Source organism: Equus caballus, chromosome 28 (assembly GCF_041296265.1).
Source record: "Equus caballus isolate H_3958 breed thoroughbred chromosome 28, TB-T2T, whole genome shotgun sequence".
NCBI classification, from domain to species: Eukaryota; Metazoa; Chordata; class Mammalia; order Perissodactyla; family Equidae; genus Equus; species Equus caballus.
Window position 1 is genome coordinate 31491844 of NC_091711.1, and position 24036 is coordinate 31515879.

The 24036-nt window shown below is 34.8% G+C and overlaps 2 protein-coding genes across 3 annotated transcripts in view; one reads left to right on the forward strand and one right to left on the reverse strand.

The window, feature by feature from the left end:
* Window positions 1-22500, forward strand: part of PARPBP (PARP1 binding protein) — a 63903-nt gene extending 41403 nt beyond the window's left edge. Inside the window, exons 7-11 of one of the 2 annotated variants that reach the window (XM_001497513.6) lie at window positions 3623-3806; window positions 6449-6627; window positions 8950-9031; window positions 20296-20431; window positions 20920-22500. In XM_001497513.6, coding sequence (XP_001497563.2) covers window positions 3623-3806; window positions 6449-6627; window positions 8950-9031; window positions 20296-20431; window positions 20920-21257 — 919 coding nt within the window. In that variant the 3' untranslated portion in view covers window positions 21258-22500. Of the gene's footprint in view, window positions 1-3622; window positions 3807-6448; window positions 6628-8949; window positions 9032-9073; window positions 9264-20295; window positions 20432-20919 lie in introns of those variants that run through there. The other variant, XM_070254040.1, reaches the window with a different exon arrangement.
* Window positions 21429-22847, reverse strand: PMCH (pro-melanin concentrating hormone). The gene is made up of 3 exons (XM_014736773.3): window positions 22502-22847; window positions 21957-22155; window positions 21429-21671 (listed from the first exon to the last, which is right to left on the reverse strand). Exons 1-3 carry the CDS (start codon window positions 22748-22750, stop codon window positions 21622-21624), a joined length of 498 nt encoding a protein of 165 aa, XP_014592259.2. The 5' UTR covers window positions 22751-22847; the 3' UTR covers window positions 21429-21621.
* Between the last annotated feature and the right edge of the window lie 1189 nt (window positions 22848-24036).

Consider the following 24036-nt stretch of genomic DNA (forward strand, 5'->3'; position numbering starts at 1 on the left):
AATTTATTTTAGCAAATAGTTATTAAATTCTTGAAGATGGTAAGGAAAAGCTAATCAATGTAAAGATAGTCAGTAATTACATTAAAGTATTGCCAATCATTTGTGTGTATTATTACTTATTGTTCTCTGTCAATCGCTATGTTTTGATAGAAGCTTGGGGATTTAATTGCATTTTTCCTCACTAGCTTCATTTTTCTCTTTTTGCCCTAGGGCTCTAATGTGACACATTTAGTAGTCAGGAGATGCAGTTTACCTCTTTCTCACCTGAATTATTCTGTTAATGTTTATCCAGAGTAGTCATAATGTGTCTTGTGGGATGCCTTCCTGGCTACCACCTTCTTCCCTTACCTCCCTACTCAGACTCCCTCTGTACCTTCAGTATCTCGCTGTATCATATGATCAATGATGACTTCTTAAAAAAAAATATTTTATTCATTTCATATCCCCTTTGCCTAGCACAAATGTCCTGGTGTCATATGAGTTAAAACCTCAGGAGTTTCTAGGCTCTAGAAGCAAGAGTTTGAATTATACCACCATGTTGCTGAGCAGATATTTGAAGAGCTGATGGTTGACCCTAGTGGTGAATGCACAGCAATAAGTCGACTAGTCATAGCACTGGTGTTTGGGGTATTTTGCCAAGGGTCAAAATGTTGAGCTTGGCAAGTATCTGAGATACAAATCTTATAAATTTCTTCCTAAATACTATTCAGTCGGGGAATTATATCATCTTTAAAATTTAGCATATTTGTTCTTGCAGAAGGAATGAGAAAAGGGGGCAAAGGTAACTTTTACCTAATATCATTGAAAGCTTTTTTTTTGTCCTTGTAATTGACACTATGACACTATGAAATATTTTATTATCCTTTTGAATCTTTTCCAAAACTCTTCCATTAGAGATTACTTCCCAGAAAAAGCACATAGTGTTAATTATGTTTTCATTTTGGCTACATTTCATCCAATTAATTTCTGTGCTTTCAATTGAAAATTAAGAAAAAACTAGTTGAAAAAGAAGGTGCCTATATAAATAAAAGACTTCTTAGAGTCTCCTCGGACTTCCAGTTACAGATAGATGGAAGACCTGGTCCCTTGATTGACCCTTGCATTGAAAATAATTAATGATGCTGGATAACATATTTTTTAAATGATTCTTATATTGATGAGTGGGAAAATGTAGTGAAAATACAGGCCAAAAACTTAGGGAAGGAAGAAAGCCAGAGAGGGAAGTCAAGAAGGGAAGCCAGCTTTTATTTTGAGAGTATTTGCTGAATTTGGTGATTTGGAGGATCTGTTATTATAGCCACTAAAGTCTGAGGTAGGAGGGGACTGACCAAGGTGAAGTCTCTTGGGCCATACCCACCCTAAATGGCTCCCTCTCAGTGTAAAATGAGCTAAGAAAACCTACTTAATGGTAAAATGTTTTAGCATTCTATTTAAGATTTAGAACAAGACGAGAGTTCCTGCTCTCATCATTTCTTTTCAGCATAGTATTGGATGTCCGATTCAGTGTAATAACGCAAGAAAAGCAATAGGAGATATAATAATTGAAAAGGAAGAAATAAAACTATTTGATGACGATGTGATTATATATGTAGAAAACTCCAAGAATCTAAAGGCAAATTATTAAAATTTTTAATAGTAAAGTTTAACAGTGGTGCTGGACACAAAGTCGATAAACAAAAAGCAATTGTATTCTATGCCATCACCAAATAGAAAATGTTAAAAAAAAATCTTCAAAAATATAAAATACATAGAATAATAAAAGCCATACTAGTGGTCCCTTCCCCCTTTGAAGGTTCAGATTCAGTGTGAAAGTCTCTGGTTGCCCTCTCCCACTCAGGACTTTCTGTCCTGATCACGGTGCTACTGGAGACTTTTGTCCTCAGGAAAACCCCATTCATCGTGCTTGCTTGCCACTCACAGCCTCCAGCTTTCCATTCCAGCTCTTGTTTATTCCTTTTTTGGGGAGAGATTGGGTGGTACTTGGAGATTTCCGCCCATTCCAGCCAAGCTCAGTGAGATGTTCTCCCAGAGTATCTAGTCTGCCATAGTGTAAATGGAAACCCCCTAAGTGCTTTTGCATTGCAAATAATAATAATATGAATAATAGTGAAATATATATTAAAGACTTCATATTGTTGTGTGTGATAATGGTCATTTATTCAACAAACAGGTCAATCGTTTCTTCTGTATGCTGAATGTAAACTGGTAGTATGAAGATTAGTCAAATATGGTTCCTTTCTCAAGGAGCTAATTTTTTCATGAAATGTTTCCCAAACTTATCTAGTCATAAGAATCACCTCTGGTACTTTTAAGACAATCCAGTTATTCAGTGCCCTTCTCTGCAGATTGTGATTCAGTAGGGTGGGAACTGGAGCTGATATTTTAAATAAGTACTGAATGTGATTCTGATGATCAGACAAATTTGGCAGACTTTGATCTAATGCATTGTCGTACATTATGTCTCTCTGCAGTTTTCTTCTGACTTTCCTTCTCTATTTGGACCAGCTATTTAAATGTGAACAATCATATTTCCAATGTTTGTTTGGGAACCTGGCTTCTTCCCCAAAACATAAAACCTGGCAGTAAGGCTGTGAGGATGAAAACTTCAATTCATAATTTCCTTTATGCCTCTATAAAAGTCACAGAGAGGTTAAATAGCATACCCAAGGTAGAAAGTGGGGGAGCTGTGATTTGTGCTCAGGCCATCTGACTCCATAGCCAGACCACACCACCTTCTCATTTGGGGCTGTGCAGCCTTTCCACGGATACCTCAAGGGATGGAGAGCTCCCAACTTCAAATAAGAGCCCTCTTCTATTGTTGGACACCTCTGATTTCTTCCTTGTAATGTATCAAAATCCTTCCTCCTATATATTTCTCACATTTTTTAGGTCAGCCTTCTAGTGCAGGAACTGCAACCCAAATCCACTTCGGTTCAGGCTTAGTATAAAGAAACAATTGATTTCAGGTTTTTAAAACCGTTGTCTGTTGGCCATAGATGGTCCAGTCTCTGGCTTACTTTAGATCAGTATTAACTAGCTTAATTTCCGCTTCTATATGATATCCCTTCTCACATTAGGATGAAATGTCAAGTATTTCAGGTCAGTCTCCTTCTTGACCACCTCCTTCCTAGCCCAGAACACTGTGTGTTCTTGGACAAACTATTTAACCTTTTTGAGACTCAGTTTTCTCATCTATATTTTAGGGGTAATAATACTCGTTGAGTTGGTTTTAAGATTAAAGTAATATAGGTTTCTAGGTATTCAGTGAGAGGTAGTTGTTTTTGTTATCTTAGTTGTATTTAAAGGTACGGATTTTAAGTATATTGTGTGTATATACCTGCATCTGAATCTTTTATCATATATCATATATAACTAAATTATTTCCCTTCAGCTTTCAAATCAAGGAAGAAGTAACTTGTTGAAATGACTTGCTTTTAGAAAAACTTTTTAATTTTATCTAATAGTTCTCATCCTTTTCTTAAATGTGTTGCTGCTTGATTTGTAAGATCAAAGCCGTATTCTTTGAAAAGTGTTGATTAACTCCGGGAATTATATTTTCAAGTTTATAAGCATATTGTCATTTCTAGTACTATCATAAAGGCGATTTTATTTCTATTTTCAGCTTTGCAGGGGGTTGTATTCTCTCAGTGATAAAGATGCAGCTGATTAAAGGCCAGAACAGCAAGGATCCTTTTTACAAAGCGGTAGAGAAAGTTGCTCAGGATTTGGATTTAAGGATTAAAAATATTATCAATTCTCAACAAGGAGATGTAGCTTTCAGTGCCACTGACATCAGTCCTGCACGGGTAATGAGCTTTCTGTTTATTATTCTGCTATACAAAACATTATCTCTTCTACTTGTTGTAGGAATTGTTTACTATTGCCTCTTAAGTCAGAAGAATATGTTTCCTGTGTTATAAAATATTGTTGAAAATTTAAGTTTCTCAATAGGATTATGGAGGATTATGTTCGACTTAGGTAAATCATAACATCTTTGAGCCAAATTGTCTTTATTTATTAAAGTAGGGCATTGGATAAACTTCACTATCCCCTGCAGCACTAGAAATTTGTAATTCTTGATGGATATTAAGGTGTTTTGTCGTCTTTTTAAATAGTTATTCTTATAAAACAATTATTTTCGCGTTTACTCAGATGTAAAATAAGAGCCTGGTTTCTCTGGTTCTGACCCCAGTACTAAGCACTCTGTAGAACAGCAACGGAAATGGTTTCCATTCGGCAGTTTATTTTTCTTTTATAGAATTTTTCCATCTCCATGGTCTCTTATTTTCTACCTCCATTGCCAGCCTAGTGCAAACATTAGGAATTTCTCCTCTACTTAGAAGTCTTTTAACTATGTGTTCCCAGAACTTTTACCTCTTGTCTTTTTATATAGATAATCAAACAGTATACAATATTATAACTATAGTATTATAGGAGAAATCGACTACTATGTTTTTAGCTCTAGAACAGAATTTTGGAGCATGTATTATAATCCATTTGTTGCAGTTTAATTATTCAAGTAACAAAAGCCCCTTTTCATAGATGTGGTTGTGATAGCCAGTATATGAAGAAAGACTTTTGCTTATATTTTAATACTTGTTTTAAAATGTGTAGCCCTCGAGGATTATTTTTAGCTATTTTTCTGTAACAATTCATGTTTTTAGATTAATTTGAAGGTGGGACATGGGGGAGATTCTAGGTTGTTGCCCCATGTATTTCGTGTGTGTTAACACTCCCTGTGACTAGCTTGGCTCAAATGACAACCAGGTTATTACTATAAGTATAAATCAGGAACTGTCACAACCCAGATAATTAAGAGCACCAATCTCTCCCATTTCCTGTCACAGGAAATAAAGATACAAACAATCTGGTTCTTAATCTTATGTTTTCAACCAAATCAGAAATCTTTGAAAAATACGATCCAATAATTCTCAGTGAAGTTAGTATTAAACAATATGGACTTCTCTGGTACTAATGAAAAATATATATTAAACACCAGATTGTGGTAGGCAATTTGTTAAAATTCCAGTGTAGCTGTACGTTGTAGTTTACCTGGTAGCCTGAGTCAGCCAAGTAGAGAAGGAGATCAACACCATGTTGATGAAAGCAATACAACTGCATAGCTACAGAGGGTGTCCCAGAAAGGCCAACTTTGATATCTGCGTCCAGTGTCCAATAATCCCATGGATTAGGTACTTTCATTACCCCTATTTTACCAGTGACTTTACTGAAACATAGCGAGGTTAAGCAACTCTCCCAGCGTTATACAGCACACACAACTAGTAAGTTGGTATCAAACCCAGCCAGAAATGCTTTCAGAGTTTGTGCTGACATGTATCTATATATAGTATTATATCATCGTATGTTTTCCCTTATTCTCCTATCTAGTCACAAAGTTTTTCCAGCTCTCTCTTTTTAATCTGCTTTTTCTTTATCTCCACTGTTACTATCATAGTTCTTCATTTCTAAGCTGGACTATTACAGTCTCTTAGTTTGTGGTCCTGTCTCCAGATTTAATAACATTCTTACCCTGGAATATATTTTACACATTTCCATCATTTTTCTAAAATCTAAATAAGATCGTTTTATTTCCTTGCTTAATAAAGCAAGAAATTTTAACTCTGTAACAGACTGACTTAAAACTTCTTTGCCTGATGTACAAAGCTTTCCCAGGCTCATCTTATATAACTCTTTCTCTATTACTCTGTTCTTCAGCCATATCATGCTATCTGTTCCCTGAAAGTACCATACCCTCTCCTGCCCCTGTGTGTCTCTTCTTACATGAAGCCATCCTTGATTCCAGGGTAAACTGATCGCTGCGCCACGTATATGCTCTGTTAGAAATCGCACTTAGCACTCTGTAATGCAATTAATGGTTACTTATTAATCAAGGAGACTACGGGTTCCTCGAGGCAGTGGTTGTTACCTTTGTAGCCTTACCTTCAAACACAGTGCTTGGGACTTAGATATACTTCTCAATGATTACTGAATGAATGAATGTCGACTAGTTTTTTGCTTGTGCCTTTGAGTAGACCTTTCAGCCATCTGTGGAGTTGATATTCAGATCACCAAAGCCCCGTCTCTCTTTGGTATAAGAGAGAAAAAGTACATAGAGAAGTTAAGTCATGAGGCTGAGGTCACATAGCTATATGGTAGCTAAATCTTCTAACTTAAAGCCTGATGTTATTTTTGACCAGAACCTAATGTCTTCCTTTGATGATACTATTTTCTGTATTCTTTTATGCTTCTGGAAGTTGATGACATTGATTTTAGTATGGCTTGAGGGAGAAATATTCACATGTGTTAAAGCCACTTCTGATGGCTGATGTTTTATTACTTAAACAACAGAGGAGAAAGGAGAACAGGGGCACATGAAATGGAAGAGAGGCAGGTGACTAACCCAGCAGGGGTGATTATTACATTTACTTAAAATTATTTTTTGTTCTAGCCAAAATCTTATGCCATAAACCATGGCACTGCGTACTGTGGCAGAGACACTGTGAAAACTTTACTAGTTCTTTTAGATGAAGCAGCAGCCAGTCCTCCTACCAAAAACAAAGCAGAGCTTTTATATGGGGATGAAAACACAATTCATCATAATGGAACTTCCGTTCTTACGCTTTTTAGGTAAGTACTGTGAGAGTTATATGTATGTGAATGTTAACTCTAGTCTATAAAGGAAATCTTTGAAAGAACACCTCATTGATTATGAAAAAGGTACATGCTATGGTAAGAAATTGAAGACTACAGCAAAACAGGAAGAGAGAAAACAAAAGTTAGTTAAAGGGAGATTGAACATTTGAATGTGAAGAAGTTACATATATGTGAAGGTAGTATTTTATGAGAGTATGACAGATGTTTTTATTTTTTTCTTGTTTTTTGCTTTGGAAATATTTGTTTTGGTATGTGTGTTAAGAAAACTTTGCTAAATGATTTCACTTATATTATCTCAGTCCTCATAACAACCTCTTTTAATAGTATCCCACTTTATAAGTGAAGAATTAGAGACTTCAGAGAGAGAGAGTAATTTGCTTGAGAACTAAGTTAGCAAGCAGCAAAGCTGTCTTTCTCTGAAGCCTGAGGTCTCTGCTCCGCGGATTGTGCTGTTCCGCCTGAGAGTGGGAGAGAGAGTATATACACCAAACTTAGATTGGAACTGACCTTTACTGGTTCTTCCTCACGTTATGGAGAAAAATACTTACTAAAGTAATGTTGGTATTCTGTGCAAGACATTGATACTCTCCAGTTTTAACAACAATTACGTCAAACGTTGAGTAGGTGGGTGATATTTTTAATTAATGAACATTCCTTTATAGGAAATTTTAAAATTTTAGAACAACGATTCTAAATTGTAGTTAGTACCTTGTGGAGAAGTTTTACAAAATCCTCCTATTGTTTGATCTTTTCTATTTTCTGCTTGAGCTACTTTTTAGAAATCTGACTTTTGTCTAAAATTATTCATATTCCTCCACGATTGCTTCATGCACACGCTCCTGTGCCCCACTATCTTTGCTCTTCTCTTTAAAGAGAAACTGTACAGGGTCTATCATTCGACGTTGTCCTCTAATTCCTTTAAATCTCATCTTCTTCACCAGCTTTCCATGATTATCCTTTTATATCTGGGCATTATATACTTCTTCCACATTCTACCTCAAAAATGCCCACGTATTTTCCTAACAATGAGCATTTATTTTATCAATGATTTTCGTATACCCTGTGTTGGAATCCCAGAAAAGAATATAAAGAAAATGAACCTTTGTTTTTTCTCCTTTTACCTTACTCTGTTTTACAAAGCTTGCTTTTAGGTAGAAATATAAATGATTTAAATTTTCTCTCAGATTGAATTCTACCATTTTCTTTGGTTTTTTTTTTTTTTTTGAGGAAGATTAGCCCTGAGCTAACATCCACTGCCAATCTTCCCCCTTTTTTGCTGAGGAAGACTGGCCCTGAGCTAACATCCATGCCCATCTTCCTCTACTTCATATGTGGGATGCCTGCCACAGCATGGCTTGACAAGCGATGCGTAGGTCTGCACCAGGGTTCTGAACCGGTGAACCCCATGCTCCAGAAGCAGAACTTGTGAACTTCTGCTGCACCACTGGGCCAGCCCCTCTCCCGTTTTCTTAGAGAAAGTTATTTTGTGTTATAGAATTTTTTTAAACGAAATTAATCCCCACATCCATTTTAAAGAGGTATTTTTCTGTACTCATTTACATGGCCAAACACATTTCAGTTGTTTACAGTTACCTTAGCATTTCCTATTGTCATTGTGCAGACAAGTGACGGTCCATGGTAAAGTAAATTTTTAATGGTCTGCGTTGAAATGATAAAGTTAAGGACAATGTGGTGTGTGAATATAAGTCAATGTAAGGTTATAAACTACTCTTTCTTAGAATAGACTATCCTTTATTCTTATATAATAGTCTTTTGAGTCAAAGGAGTTATAACTCTGGCTCTATTAGGCCAAAAAAGAATTTATTGAGAAATCCAGGTTTGTCTGGCTCCAAAGCTCCAGTGTCTCCTTCTCCATTGTGTCTTCGCTGACCCTCCTTTTTCTAAACTGTGTTCTTCTCTTTTGAATTCCCCTGCTATGGCGCTTGTCCTTTTTTATTTTGAATTTCAGTTATGTGAATGTCTTACTTTCCTTATTTAGACTTCAGGATGCCTGAATTCAGGACCAATGAATGAATCGACTTTCTAGCCTTCATAATATCTTATACAGTGCTTTACATATAGTAGAAGCTGAAATATTTAGTGACTGAATTAATTATTTAAGCAAATTATTAATATTTAAAACTCCCAGAATAGAAATACTGATGCTTTTGTATGGTATTATGAACAACTGGATTCAGTTGTCTTTTATCCCATAACTGCTTTTGGGTAGGGGATGGGTGAAAACTAGTTTAAAAGCTACTTTGGTTTATATATTTTTGCTTTTTTTGGACATAGATCTCCCACACAAGTGAATAATTCACTGGTGAAACCCCTAAGAGAACGCATCCATGAGTCAATTCAAGAGAAAAAAATTAAGGTACAATTTAATGTACTGTTATGAAAATTGTTTTATTTTTAGAAGAAATAAATATATGAAGCTGAGCTGGATATATTGTAAATATACCTTGTATGTGGAACAGTAGGAATTAAATGGAGCATGAGTTATGACAGTTGACATGCAGAAATTTACCTCTTTTACAATCTTGGCTAATCTGTCTCTGGCTTATTCAATCCATTGGATCTAAAAGAAGGAAAGGAATAAGCACCTGCTATGGTAAGTGTTCATTTAATATCTGTTCAGAGAAAGAAAGGGAAAATAAAGAAGACATGTTTTTCTCATTTGTGTTTTTAATATCTTAGTCTTGAGAGATTATATAATTTCAGTTTTGTTCCCTTCTGAAAATGTAATGGCAGAATATAATTAATTTTAGATCAAGACAAGAGATCATTTTGCCTTGTTCCTTGTCTAGAGCTGTCCTTATATTTTCATTTGTTTGAACCAAGTTTTCCTGTCTTCATTTGAAAAATGTGCCTATAAGTAGTCAATAACATGTCTTTCAAACATTTAAAATTTTCTTGGTCTTAGTTTTCGAAAATAAACTTGGGCTTAACTCATTTGTTTATTCAACATACATTTGAGTATCTACTATGTGCCAGACACTCTTCCATGGTTGGGAATTCATTCATTTGTTCAACAAAATTTTCATGTAAAATTTACAGTTATCCTTAAATTATCAAATAATTATTTATCTTCATACGACTTTGAGAACTCTAATTTGTATGTTCTTTATATTCCCCTTTGGAAAGTTTGGCCCAATTAGCAAAACTTTTAATTATCATCTGTTTCATCCCCCAAATCCATGTAGTTTATTTATATTAATGTCTTGTCTTTTTATTGGTTATTAGTAGTTGTTAGTAATTAATACCTGTGGAATACATCATTGAGTTTTACATAAGTTTTCTGTGAATAAGATTTGTCAACTCTTTTTTGTTTTAATATAAGTACTTGTATTGGGCAAATGATTTAAAAAGAAAATCTATCCTTTGGACTTGATTAGAAACAGAAATATAACATGTAAAATTCTTTAATTTTTTTTCCTGCTATGGATACTGACAAACTTTAGTATTTTTATTTAAAGACCATTGGGGTATTTTATTAGAACTAAGTAAATCAAAATGAAAAATATCTATCTGAAGAGTTAAAAGGTTTGTTTTTAGAAATTGATAAGAGTCAACTAATTACTATTAAATGTGTAGACAAATTTAGAAAGTTTTGGGAAGTAGAGGAGAGATAATCCTGAGAAAGCGTCTTATCTAAGATCTCATAACTACCATGAAATATTTTATGCCAGTGTGCAAAGCCATGGTTAAATACTAATGAGGTTATAATTACATTACTTCCATTACTTACTAATGGAGCTGTCTTAGTCTACATAGCTCTCAAACTAAATGGCGAAAGAGAAAGGAAAGAATTGGTGTTTATGATTATATTTTACAGTATAGCACTCTTTGTAAAAGCTAAGTGTGAAAATAATTGGTTTAGCCAAGTATACAGCTGAAATGCAACCAGGTAGAGTACTTGTTAGAATAACAAAAAATGTTGATAATATTTGCTACTAAGTAACTGTGGAAAAGTAGTTTAACAGCTTATTACTTTATTATCCTGTTACTTTTGCTCTTTTGGCATACAATTCTTTTTTTAGTCACGGAAAGAATATATGATCTACACTTGATATTGTTTTGGAAATAGCCCTTCAAAGGTAAAAAATGTTAGGGAACTTAGAATCTTGCTGTCATAGATGACACTTGATTGGGAAATAATTCATGTCATTATTACATGGGGCAAATGAATTTTTCTTACATTTTAGTTTTCCTCATTCATAAAAAGAAATAGATACTCCTCTGATCACAAAATTCTATGAAACCACATTGGGAAATGATCATTAACATACTCATTTTAAGTCCTCAAGTTTTATTTCCTACTGTAGCTTATTAGGAAACTTGTCTATGATGGTCAAAGAAATTCCCTTGCAAAGGAAATGAGAAGATTCTTCCTGAACCTTCACGGTTTTGATAAGAACCTTTAGAGAATGTTTTCTCCCCATTCTTACCTCCAGTTTCCAAGCAATTTGTATAAGTACCATTATACCTTTTTATTAAAAGATATTTCAAGGAGACACTTACCTCCTTATGTCCCTGTAAATTAATTAGTTTTCTGTCTTCCAGCTTAGTTTTGCTGTATTTTGTGTATCAGGCACAACTGAAAATGCGTATTTACAGGTCTTTTCCTTATTCTGAGTCTAATGCTTTCCCCCATATTGTATGTATGTCAGAATAATCATCAGCATTAACTGACTTAACAGCCTAAGTGAACTGATCAGGAAGATACTGGGTCTTTAAAACATGGAGTAGTGGAGACAGTGAAAATTAGGACTTAGGTAGTGTGAAAAAGTGGACTGGCTACAGCTTTGATGCCTTTGTAAGCAGCCAGGAAGTCTAATGCTCATGCTGTTAAAAATTCTTAATTAGATAGCCAGTTTAACCTTTAAGGTATTAGAAAACTCTGAGTATATCCAAATTAAAATGGTGGACAGAGTTCAACTCATAGAATTTCCCTCCCCTTACAAAATACAAAAAACTAGCAAAAATATTCACCAAGAGCAAACAACAAAGAATAATGTAATTAGATAGAATAAACTTCAAAACGATGGCCAAGGGAAGAAACTGAAGATTTCGTAGTGAAGAGGCACAGCATGACTTAGTGACTTACTCTGGGCCCAAACCCCAGGTACTGTACTAGTGAGCTGACAAAATCTTGAGAATTATCACTAATATTTCCCAAACTGAGAAGCCAACTAAGTGTGTGTGTTCTTCTTTTGTTTTCTTTTCTTGTCAGAGAAATGGTAGATGTGGCAACTGGATATTAATGTAGCTAAAATGTGGAAAATGAATACTGGGACTTACACACTTTTGCAAGTGAAGGCTCTTGTGAATTGGGGAAATGATCCCAAATTATCCCCTTCTACATGACTGAAATACAGTTCCTAAGTAGAGGGACTGAACCTTCTTACAGTACCTTTACTGCATGGTAAACTCTTAGAAAAGAGTGCGGAACCCAGAAACTTTTTCAAACTGCCTATTTCCTCAGCTGAACACTTCTTCATCCCCCACTATTCCTCAGGCTACAGAAAAATGAAGGATAACAGAAAGTATGTAGGCTTCAAAATGTACCTGAGGAAAAAATCAAATGCTCTCAAATAAGGAGAGAACCAAATCAAGAACTCGCTCACGGACTTGGAGGCTTTTTTTCTAACCAGGATATAGTAGGTCATGGCAGAATACCATTTCTGCTACAATAACAAAATAAAGGGCAGGTAAATTGGGGAAAATATATTTTAAAGACATAGGAAAGCTATGTAAGCAAAGCAGTTTAAATAAACTAAAAGTCTGGAGAGGGTAAAGTTCTTCTGAGGTGAGCAGTCTGTTATCAGCTGTTTTCTTCCCTACGATTATTTGCCAGTTTGGGGTATGAGCTGAGGATTGGTGTTGGCCCATGTAAAGGAACTCTACTGAGAGAACAAGGAACCAACAAAGATTTTGGGTGTCTCAACGGGCTGGCAACAATTTGGTAACTTCAGGAGCCCTGAATGCACAGTTATTTTCACCTAGTGCACATTTGCTGAATTTTGGAGCTGAGTGAGAGTCTCAGGAGCCTTAGTCCAGTAGAGTAAAATCAGTTGTGGTCTTGAGACAGCTATAATACAAGGCTCTGCTTGCGGAGTGGGACCTGCCTCAAACGCGTGGCTGTCTCCTCCTCAAGATATGTGCCACATTTGGAAATGAAGTGAGATGGGAGCACAACCTAAAAACCTCTGAAAGCCAGACTGAATCACTAGACTTTCAGGTGAGAGGTGATAGAGATCCACAAGGCTCTCGGTTGAATGCCTGGGAGGGACATTCTTGAGGAAGAGGCAAGAACCAGAAGTCAAATATGAGTTATGAGAGCTGCCACCCAGCTTTGACCCAACTCAGTCCCTGACGCAGTGGATGTCATCAGCCCTTCACTGTGCCTGCCTAACAGGGACAAGGGAAACCCCTCTTCGTAGAAGAAGTCTCTGCATCTGGAGCCTCGGTCGTTCTTTTATACATGATATCTAGCACGAAATAAAATATACTGGACATGAAAAGAGGCAGGAAGATTTATCCTTTAATCAAGAGAAAAAACTAACAATAGAGGCAGACTCAGATGATCGAGATATTAGAATTAGCTGACGAGGAATTAAAAAATTTTCAACATATGAAAGTAATTAGAGCAAGAAATGGGCAAACTAGATGAAAAATTAGGGAATTCCAACAAAGAATTAAAATCTATAAAACAGAACCAAATGGGCATTCCAGAACTGTCAAAACATTATCTGAAAAATAAGAACTCATTAGATGAGTTTAGTTGTAAACCAGACATAGCATTAGGTAGCATAAGTGGACTTGAAGATAGGTCATTAGAAAAATCTCCAAACTAAGGCAAACAGAGAATAAAGAAAAAAAAGCAAAAAAGAAGAGCATGACTCAGAGAAAAAGTCTAACATATACCTAATTAGAGTCCCAGAAGGAGAGGAGAAAATAGGATAGAAACAATATTTGAAGATATAATGATTGTAACTCTCTCCAAAGCTTAATTTGTCCTTTCACATCAGGTAGTAGTTAAAAGACATGGGGAAGAGTACAGTTTCCTTTACTAATGTAAAGTTGCATATGAATTCCAATATTAGGGACCCAGAAAATAAAAATGTCCCCAAGTCCCTTGAGAATCCATTTGCAGCACATGAATATGCCACAGGACATGGATTGTAAAGCTTTGTTCTAGAGCAGTGCTCTCCAGTAGAACTTCCTGTGGAAATGTATTTGCGCTGTCCGGTACTATAGGTGCTTAGCCACATATGGCTATTGAACACTTGAAATGTAGCTACTACAGCTGAGGAACTGGAACTTTAATTTTCATTAATTAACTACACATGGCTAGCATGTTAAACAGTTACAGTTATAGTGAATTAGAGATACCCACAAATGCAATAATTAGAGACCCATAATGAATAGAGGAAATGGCGCTGTGTCCATGAGAGATTAGAATAAATAGGATTTAAACAGGCAGAGAGAATGGAAGAGAGCATTTCAGGCTAAGCAAAGAACCTGATGAAAGTATTAGATTGCCTTACTAGTATAAAGAGGCTGTGTATTGGGTAGTTGTACAAAATAAGTGAATAAATACTGTGGGGCAAGGTTAAGGAAAGTGTAGCTTTTGTGGTTTTAAGGAACAGTTATTTTTTTGTTGGGCTTATTGTAAGGAAATGTGCATGAGAACCTGAGAAAGGTGGAATATTTAAGAACTTGAAAGGAACAGTGGATATAATGCAGCTTAAGGACTATAGCTGCATCGTTCTCTGTACTTAAATGTGATTTAGGTTTTCTCTGCATGTATACTTTTCTCTTGTTTCTGTACCAAGTGGTTTCATTACTTTATTGAACAGAGTAAAGTTTACCCTGTGCTTGTTTTTGTATCTCAAAGCTTTTGTCCTTAGGGTGATTTAGCATTCTTGGCCAGTCTACTTCTCTCATTTCTTATCTTGTTATTTCCTTAGTCTCTATTAAAGAGTAGACTCTATTCTGTATGTTTTTTTCTACCTCCAAGCTTTTGCTTACTCATTTTTCCATTCCCTCATACCTTCTGCTTGCATATGCCTATTGTAGTCTGTTATATTGTAGTCTGTTAACTTAGTTAACTCAGTTGACAAACATGTATGAAATACCTCTTGGATACCAGGCTCTGTCCTAAGTACTGGGGATACATCAGCAAACAAAACAGACAAAAACCCTTACCCTCATGGACAAGTCTTCCCCAAGTATTTGTGGGGCCGGAGTACAAGAATATAAATACAAGCCCCTGCCCTACTCTTGCACTCCTTTAAACCCTGGGTTCTGTTTCATACTCTTAGAGTCACTCCACCAAGAGTGTACACACCCTGCTACCGATCGCCTTTGCCATAAACAGGTAGCTCTTGAGCCTAGAGGAAGAGGCCAGCACCAGCTCGGTGCCTAGGGCAGTTAGAGCAGGAAATTCTGGGGTCCCAGGAACTCGGATCAGGATCTAAATGGGGGGTAATGGTCTCCTAGTGGGCAGTCCGAGGCCCTGTGGACTCCTCATCATGGGGAGGGGAGGGCGACAGGAGGGCCAGAGCAGGCCACCAGTTGTCATGGAGCTTACATTTTAGTTGGGAGAGGCAGACAATAAACAAAACGAACAAGTGAGTTATATGGAATATTAGAAGGTTGTCAGTGCAATGCAGTGAAATAAAGCTGGGGAGGGGGATGAGGAGAGTGTGTTCCTTTGTGTGTCTTGGTTTTAAATAGGATGATCAGTAGAGGTCTCTGTGAGATGGTGATGTTAAGCAAAGACTTTAAGGGAATGAGCAGCATTTTTCATTAGAATGAAAATAGGATGTTTATATTAGATTGAACTAAAATTGAGTTTGTTTTGGCTGAAGTAATGAAGTTGGGATTTATTGAGTACCTATTAAGTGTCAAGTGTTATACTAGACATTTTATGTCTTTCGTCCCATTTGATCCTTCTCAGCTCTAGAAGACATCACTTTCCAAACCATACAGCTAGTATGTAAGAGAGCAAGGGTTTGTATTTAGGTGTAAGACTTGAGAGTTTATGCTGTTTCCAAAGAGAAAAAAAGGCATAGTAATTATAATGAGGAGTCATAAAAAGATAGTGCTACTACTTAGGTCGAAAATATTATCTTTCTGCTATTTAGCAAAGTGGGTGGAGTTTCAGTGATGAAGAAATGGATTATTTGACGTATTTACAAATTCATATGTCATTAAGGGTAGTGAATTTCTGTTCTTTTGAAAATGTGATAATGTAAGAATGAAAAGATAAATTTAGAATATTTTTAGTTACATATTTGATAGGTATGTTGAGAATAATTTCCTTTTTCAAACGAAATGCTTACCTGTATAATGTGGGCTTAGAACTTTCATTTTCTTATTAATACAGCTAACTCTGAGAGTGTCTGCAACTTTTCAATACATATTTTGACTCATTCGTCTTAATTTAAGTGGAGTCAGGCTTTCCTATGTGAAGTACTATTTTCCTCAAACTGGGAACCTACTAATAATTTCAATTTAAAAAGAACTTGTGGCAAAAGGACTTTTCCAATTCTTGGCAAGTTTGAAGTTCATTGCAATTTTACTGTGAATAGAAATCTTTCCAAAGGGGGGAAATCACTCTACAAAGGAAAACTTTCAATCCTTTTCTCTAATGTGACTTGAACGTAAAATGATTTTAACAGCCATGTATGAATCTGGACATTATTCTTCGTTGTTTAGTACTTCAAAAGCACTTTCAAGAGGCAATTGTTTTGCTTATTTGTGATTCCAAATCAAATACACAGAGCGATTTGGAAGGGAAGTAATCTCGATTCTATGTAGCCACTAATCCTGTGCAGAAAAATTCAACTTTTATGAACAAAGGAAAAGCAATCTCTTTTAAGTTATAAATACAAGCCAATGTAGCTTGTATTGTTTTAATAACTAAAATGGAGTCACTGTTTGTAAGTTCATTTTTGAGCTGCGTTCCTAGAATCATTTTAGAGTTGGCTTGGTTCTGAGAAATCTAGTTCATCAGATTTCTTACTCTATAGAAATACTGGTTTGTATATGTTATTACATTAACAACTGCAGTCTCTATATAGATTTCTAAAGTTTATGTAGCCCTTTCATATTTTTAACTTCATTTAATCCTGACAATTTTGTGAGATAAATATTATTCCCATTTATGTTTGTATAAGTGAGAAGTTCAGAGGTTTACCCAACATCATCTAGTTAATAAGTGATAGGGCCAGTATTAGACTAATTAGTGTGAGTCTTTTGACTGAAAATCTGCTCGCTTTCCTATCACATCATTGAGTTTTTGGGCTCATTTCTTAACTGGACATCACATTGTTGACTCCGGTCAAGTTCATGATCAATTGAAATCTCGAGGTCTTTTCCATATATAGATATTTTTTTGGTTAGGAAGATTCACCCTGAGCTAACACTCATTGCCAATCTTCCTCTTTATTTGCTTGAGGAAGATTAGTCCTGAGCTAGCACCTGTGCCAGTCTTCCTCTATTTTTTTTTTTTTTATGTAGGATGCCTCCACAGCATGGCTGATGAGTGGAGTAGGTTGGCGCCGGGGGTCCAAACTTGCAAACCTGGGTCACCGAAGCGGAGCACATGGAACTTTAACCACTCGGCCACGGGGCCAGCCCTCATACGTTGTTTTTAAGTCAGGTTCTCCTCATCCTGTACATCTGTAATTGATATTTTGAACTTAAATACAAGATCTTGTTTATCCTCATTCATTTCATTATTTTGTACTTATGGTTCTAGCCTTCTGACATCTTTTCAGTCTTGATTCTGTTATCCAATTTATTTCTTATTCCTTCCAGTTGTGTGTCAACAACAAATTTTGTAAGTAGAATATCTTTGTGATTGTAGAAGCCATCATAGTGATCTCTTTAGTGTACCTATCACATAGTTGGAACTTAAATGGTAATGGATAAAAAAGAGATTTTTGTACAGGGCAGGGAAAAGAAATCCTATATGTAATCTTTTATAAAAACAAAAAGTACCCTTAATGTAATTACTCTCAGTTATTTCTTTTGGACATAAATATTCCAGGATTAACATAGAATTATTGTGGTTCTCTCTTATATTTTGTTTATAAATAGTATTTTTCATGATAAATAAAGTGGTTAACTATTTTCCTTTCACGTGTGAACCCATTCTCAGTATTTTAAGAATTCATTGCTTTATAAGTATGGTTTTCTGAAATTGCCCTTCTGTTACTAAGGGTTTGAGAGTTTCTCTACAGGGGCCTGAAGAGAGGAAATCTAGTTGTAAGGCAGGCTCTGGCAGTTACTGTGTGACTATATTTACATAGCAAAGAAAGACTTTTACTTAGATGTATGTTAAAAATTAGTAAAAATACAACTTTCTAAAGAAAGGTTTATTAATGCTAAACATGAGATTGAGAAAACTGAATTGTCTGTACTAAATAATATAATTATTCTATTTTTATTTAGAGTGTTTTGTGAGTGGCGCTGATGGAGGTTTTGTGGTGGGACCTTAAAGTCCTGCAAGCCTTCCGTAGGTGTCATCACTATCTAGATACAATGAGAGTGATCCCAGCCAGCCGCTTAGCATCCGTTTGCCTTCACACTCTTACCACATTCTTTATAACTCTTTATAAGCAATAAATTTATAATTCTCTATAAGCAATACCTGGTGAAATGGAAGAAACATTGTGTAAAAAGATGTTAACAGTACTGGTTTTGCAGATGGAAATAAAAATCTTTGGATAACATTACTATAGTAATGACATGATGTAATGTTTATTTTATTAACAAAATTTATTTTAATAGCTTTATCAATTGCTTTAATTCTGTAGTTATGGAATTAGTAAAGTCCAGAAAGAGCTAGTTAAAACTTTCAGTTAAAAAAAACAAAAGGGCCGGCCCCATGGCATAGTGGTTGGGTTCGGTGTGCTCTGCTTCAGCGGCCCAGGTTTGCAGGTTTGGATCCCAGGCATGGACCTACACCACTTGTCAGCCATGCTGTGGTGGCAACCCACATATAAAGTAGAGGAAGACTGGCACAGGTGTTAGATCAGGGCTAATCTTCCTCAGCAAAAAAACCTAAAAACCCTTCAGTTCTATTTTAGGGCGTCTCATGATAGAAACTATATAATAGTAGTTGCATTCATGTGGATTCATGAAGATATTGAATTGTAGTTCCATCCATTATCAATAGTCTACCCTATTTCACTTCTTTAAAAAAAATTTTGATCCTTTACATTTTCACCTTTTTTAATTTTATGTATTTTTGTGCTTAAATGAAAGATAGCAAAGTGCAATTGTCTAACTCTTCAAGCAAATTAAACATAATTTTTAGTGATCTGGGAACTGGTGTTCTCATAGACACCGTTAGTCTGAAAGATATAAAATTTTGTCATCCTGGGAGAACATGCTCTTATGAAGGAGCTGGACCAGATACTATTCAAATTTCTTCTGAGCCATAGTCAGTGGATTTCACTGTCATTATCTTTGCATACATCTGAATGGGTTAATGCAGTGGTCTCTCTGAATTTATAACACTATGTATGACTGCTGAATATATAATATAAAGTTGTGCTGTTTTAGACTTCATGGACTGTATCAGTAAGTGTCTGTAAGTAATGTTCAGCATAACGTAGTTATACTTTGAAGTGTTATACTTTTGATTTGTTGAAATCTCGAAATGTAAACTTTTTTTCTGTTTCTGAAAGGATTCGAGATGATTTCTAATTATTTGGAGAAATCTCTCCGTTATAACTGAGTGGCATTACACATCAGCTGTAATTGTAGAAATTTGTGTTATCTGTATAGATTACCTTGTTCTGAAATTAATGTCAATCTCTAAAACAGCCACTGGTTTTATGTTTGCAGAATACATTTTCAAAAGTACTTTCTTTGCATCTTTTTCAGGGGTTAAGAATTAAATTTAGTTTTTTAACTTTCTCCTATTTATGATGTTTGAAGATAAATGAAAGAGTATATTTTTAATATTTGACCACTAAATCACTTGGTCAAATCTTCCTAGAATGATATATTTGAATCATCTTTCTTATCTTCCTCTATATTTAAATTTTTAATCAAGAAATAATGTCTTCCAGTCACCATTTTGTTATATCTTTCAGTTTCTTTCTTAGTTTCCTATTTTCTGTCACCCTTCTTATTTCTTTTTCATCTTAACGTTTCTCCCTACCTCAGTTTCTCTAATTTCGTGAATTCCGCATGCTCTTTTTTTCCCTAAAAGAGTTGTATTCTGTAATCCTTAGGATGAAGAACTTGTATTTTTCTAGGAGTATGTATATCATGTATATTATTATTAAATTTATAATAGAACTCACTCTCCATAGCAGCTCAGATACAGGAAGATGTACCAAATGCCTCTGAAGAGTCTGAAATTGATTTTTCTAAACTGTTACAAAAATTATCAAAAATACACATAAAGCTGGTATTATTGAAAAGAAAAAAATGCTAGTTGTAGCAATGAATGAGTATGAAGCATCAAGGGTTAAAAGTTCCCAATGAATAATGGAAATTTTAAGAAAAATTTTTATGATACCTTGATTACTGTAGTATTTCTATCTAGATGAAAATATAAATCAAAATAAAGAATAAATTGTGTATTTTTCTCCTTCTTCCTGTTACCAGATGAAGCAAACCTTAATTAGATCCCAGTTTGCTTGTACTTATAAAGATGACTGCATGATAAGCAAGGATAAATGGAATAATATTAATTCAACATCAAAGCCTTTGTGTGTTCTTCACATGGATAATGATCTTTCAGGTAATTGTCTTTATTTGAGCAATTAAATGACAATTTAATTCTAGTATACTAACTGGTTTTAACTTAAGTAAAACTAGATTTTTTTTGCAAAGAATGAAATGTGAAATGTAAAGTTTTATATTTTTAAAGATCTGGGTTTGTTTAAAAGGTGACATCTAAGTACAAATTTATGGATAGAAATAGAACACAATTTAATTTAACTAAATGTATATGGGAAATAACTTGTAGCATTTAAGGGTTAAGTGTCATGCATTCAAACAAAGCAAATATTTGTTGTTTGTAGGGATGAAAGTGATATGGTAAAATGGAAAATAAAGTGATAGTAATATAGCTGTATTTGTTAATCCTGTAATTTATAGCATTATCTGATTGCAGATCATAAATTTTTGAATGTTCTTTAGCTGTTTTTAAAGCTTATTGTAAAATTCTCACGTATAGCAATACTAAATATTGTGTAATTCCTTTCCTCTTTTTATCTTGCAAAGCAGAAGGTGTAAATTCATCTGTTGGAAGAGCAACAATTGAAACAAGTTCTGGAAATGTTCATCTGGACAGAAGTAAATATGAAAAAGTAGCAAGAAAATCAAATAGTCAGACAGGAAATAAAGGCTCAAAAAGGAAACAGATGGATTTGGACGATGAAACTATTCTCTGTGATAATGGAAATGAACCACCTCGACATAAAAATGTTAAGATACCTAAGACATCAAACGATTTGCAGAATAAATTGGATGGCAAATTAGCTAGGGTAGCAAAAAGCAAGTGTACTGCCAAGGACAAATTGATTACTGGCCAGACAAAGTTAACTCAGTTCTTTAGACTATGAATTTGTCTTTCATGTACTTTAGATTTATGTATATATGAAAACATTCGCCAGAGGCATCTACTTACTTTTTAAGAGATCAACGTGTAAATTATGATGTTTTATTATTTAGCTCTGGAGTATATGTAAGGTTAGTATGTTAACCATTGTTTAAAAAATACTGGGAAGTCATAATTATGCAGAATATTCACGAAGTTTAATGCACAGATGAAGCATATCATTTAGGTTACTGATATATCTTAATAATACTTTCTTTTAAAACAGACATTTAAAATAATACAAGTCATAGTAACATTAAGGGCTTTTCCTGCACAGGCAATTAAATGATTTTGTTTTCTTCTGAAAAGATGATGCGGACCAACAGGTGTCAGACTTGCCAACAAGGCCGGTAGACTCTTCCCAGCATGCACCTGAGCACTGGAGGAAAAGAAAGTTTGAGTTGTTTAAAGGACTTATTATCATACAAAATTTATTACAAATAAAAGAATGGGCCTAGTATAGTTAATTCTGAGTAAATAAAACTTACAATAACTAATTAAATGCTTTTTAATCCCATATCTTCGACAAAGGTCACAATATCAAGAGTAATTGAACCATGGTCTCATTTGGATTTTGTTATGGTTGGATCCAAATTCAGTTGAATTCAGGGTTCTATTTTATGGTATGAAGATATAAGAATTGAATTTTAAAAAGACTACTCACTGTCAAAATCTCTCCTTCCTATAGGAAATTTAGCTGAGTTTTCTTCATCCCCAATTTCTCTCTTTTCTTGTGTTGACTCAGTATTCTGAACTCCATTCTCAGCGGGAAAAGCTACAGATCCTTTTAGTGCAAGATAGGGTTTTATAGCCAGATTCAGTGGCAGACCATGATTTAAGAAATTATGTTTGGAGCCTGCATTCTGTAAAGAAAAAGTTGATTCATGTTTTAGCTGTCTTACTGAGAATGGAAGTATAGTACCGTTGTATAGTATTTTCACTGATCAATTCAAAGATGCTCTGCACTGTTTTGACTCTTTAAAAATACCTTACATACAAGGTTTTTGGGAAAAACACCTTTGGGTAAGAGGTGTTGTCCAGGATGGAAAAACAACCTAGTATATATAAAATGTCATCAGTTGTCCTAATGCATACCGTGACTATTTGCACATACTTCTGTTTATAAATGGATCGACTTTACTTTCAAAAGATTCATAAAAATCATTCAAATTTCCATTGAAATAAAGGACAAGCCACATTGCTACTTACCTTTGCATTTTTGTTTTCCTCCTCATTCGTGAAACTGCTTTCATCAGTTTTATATTGTTCCAGGGCAGGAGCAGCAGCTGATCTTTCTACAGTATCTTCCTTCTGAAAGGCTTTTCCCAGCCTAAATGTATTAAATACCATGTCGTCTTCTACATTTCTTATGGACTTGGATGCTGAAAGGAAAAAGCCTTGAGAAAACAGAGAAAAAGTTAGTATTAATATGTAGGAGGAGAGACTCATTTTTGCCATTCTTAGTTTGATGTTTGCATAGAGTCAAACAAGTGTGTGTAAAATGAAGAAAAATTTCTCAGTCAGCCTGCTTCGTAAATGATTCCTACCTTTATATATTTTCCGGTTTGAATAGAAGCACTTCAAAGACTTAAACTTTCATCATTTTAGACATGACTCATCAGACAGAGGCAAACCTTTTGTATAGCTGTTAATACCTACATTGTTTTGGTTTTAGTGGCATATTGTTTATTTTGAGTGTGAATTTTCTCAGAATCTGATTAAGGTCCTCGGTAGAATGCTTTCTGTTGAGTAGATTATAGTCTCTTGAAAATGGGTTGTTATTAAGGAAGACCACAGGACATCAGGTTCTCCATATTCTTATTGTTTGTTTCCTTCTGTATATTTTTTGATTAAGATATTAAAACTAAAGTTATTTCATTCAAGGATGATAAGGATAAAAGTTTTATTTACTTTTAATCCTGATTAAATTGAAATAATCTCCAAAAAGGATTTTCTTTCATAAATGCTTGATGTAGTTTGGTGATTAAACTGTATGTCTGTCAGTGTGAACAAAAAGTCGTTAATTCTGTATCTAAAATTGACCTGTCAGGTGTATTTTACCTTTGCATTTACAAAAGGATATTGCTGATATTTATAAATGAATTTAGGAATTAACGAATGAGAAGTTCATGAAGAGAGTATTTATTTGCTCCATAAATATTAATTGTGGATGACTATGTTGTATAATTTTTAACATTTCAGAGTTTATTTCTCATTTTGACCCCACCAAGTAAGAGAATGCATTCTTATATATGTCTTCTGAAAAATATGTCCAATTTTTCTAGGGTGCATTCCTAGCTATGGAATTTCTGGGCCTGTGGAGTATGTGCATCTTCGGCTCTACTGATGCCAAAATGTTTACAGAATAGTAGTAACCAATTAAGCTCTCACCAGCGGGGTATGACAGTTCCATGTTCTAGCCAACACTTGCATATCCTATTGTCCTTTTAATTTGTATTTCTCTAATTACTAAAGAGGCTGTGTGTGTCTTCATATGTTTATGAGCCATTTATCTTTCCTCTTATGTAAAATACCTTTAAAAAAAAATCTTTGTTCATTTTTATATTGGGTTGTCTTTTTCTTATTGATTCGTGGGATTTCTTTCTATATCCTGTGTATTAATTTTTTCTTCGATATTATGTGTTATAAATATGTTTTCTTACTTTGTGACTTGTCCTTTTAGCCTCTTTATGTTCTTTTCTGGTGAACCAAACCACTTAATTTTAATGTTTAAATTTCTCTTT

What these genes read in the sequence shown, in the direction of transcription:
- PMCH (XM_014736773.3), bottom strand. Translation starts at nt 22,750, where the DNA reads ATGGCAAAAATGAGTCTCTCCTCCTACATATTAATACTAACTTTTTCT. An exon ending in AGGAAAACAAAAATGCAAAG is followed by an intron (nt 22,156 to 22,501) that starts GTAAGTAGCAAT and finishes TTTTCTTTACAG; the next exon opens with AATGCAGGCTCCAAACATAA. An exon ending in AGGAAGGAGAGATTTTGACA is followed by an intron (nt 21,672 to 21,956) that starts GTGAGTAGTCTT and finishes CTTTTCCTCCAG; the next exon opens with TGCTCAGGTGCATGCTGGGA.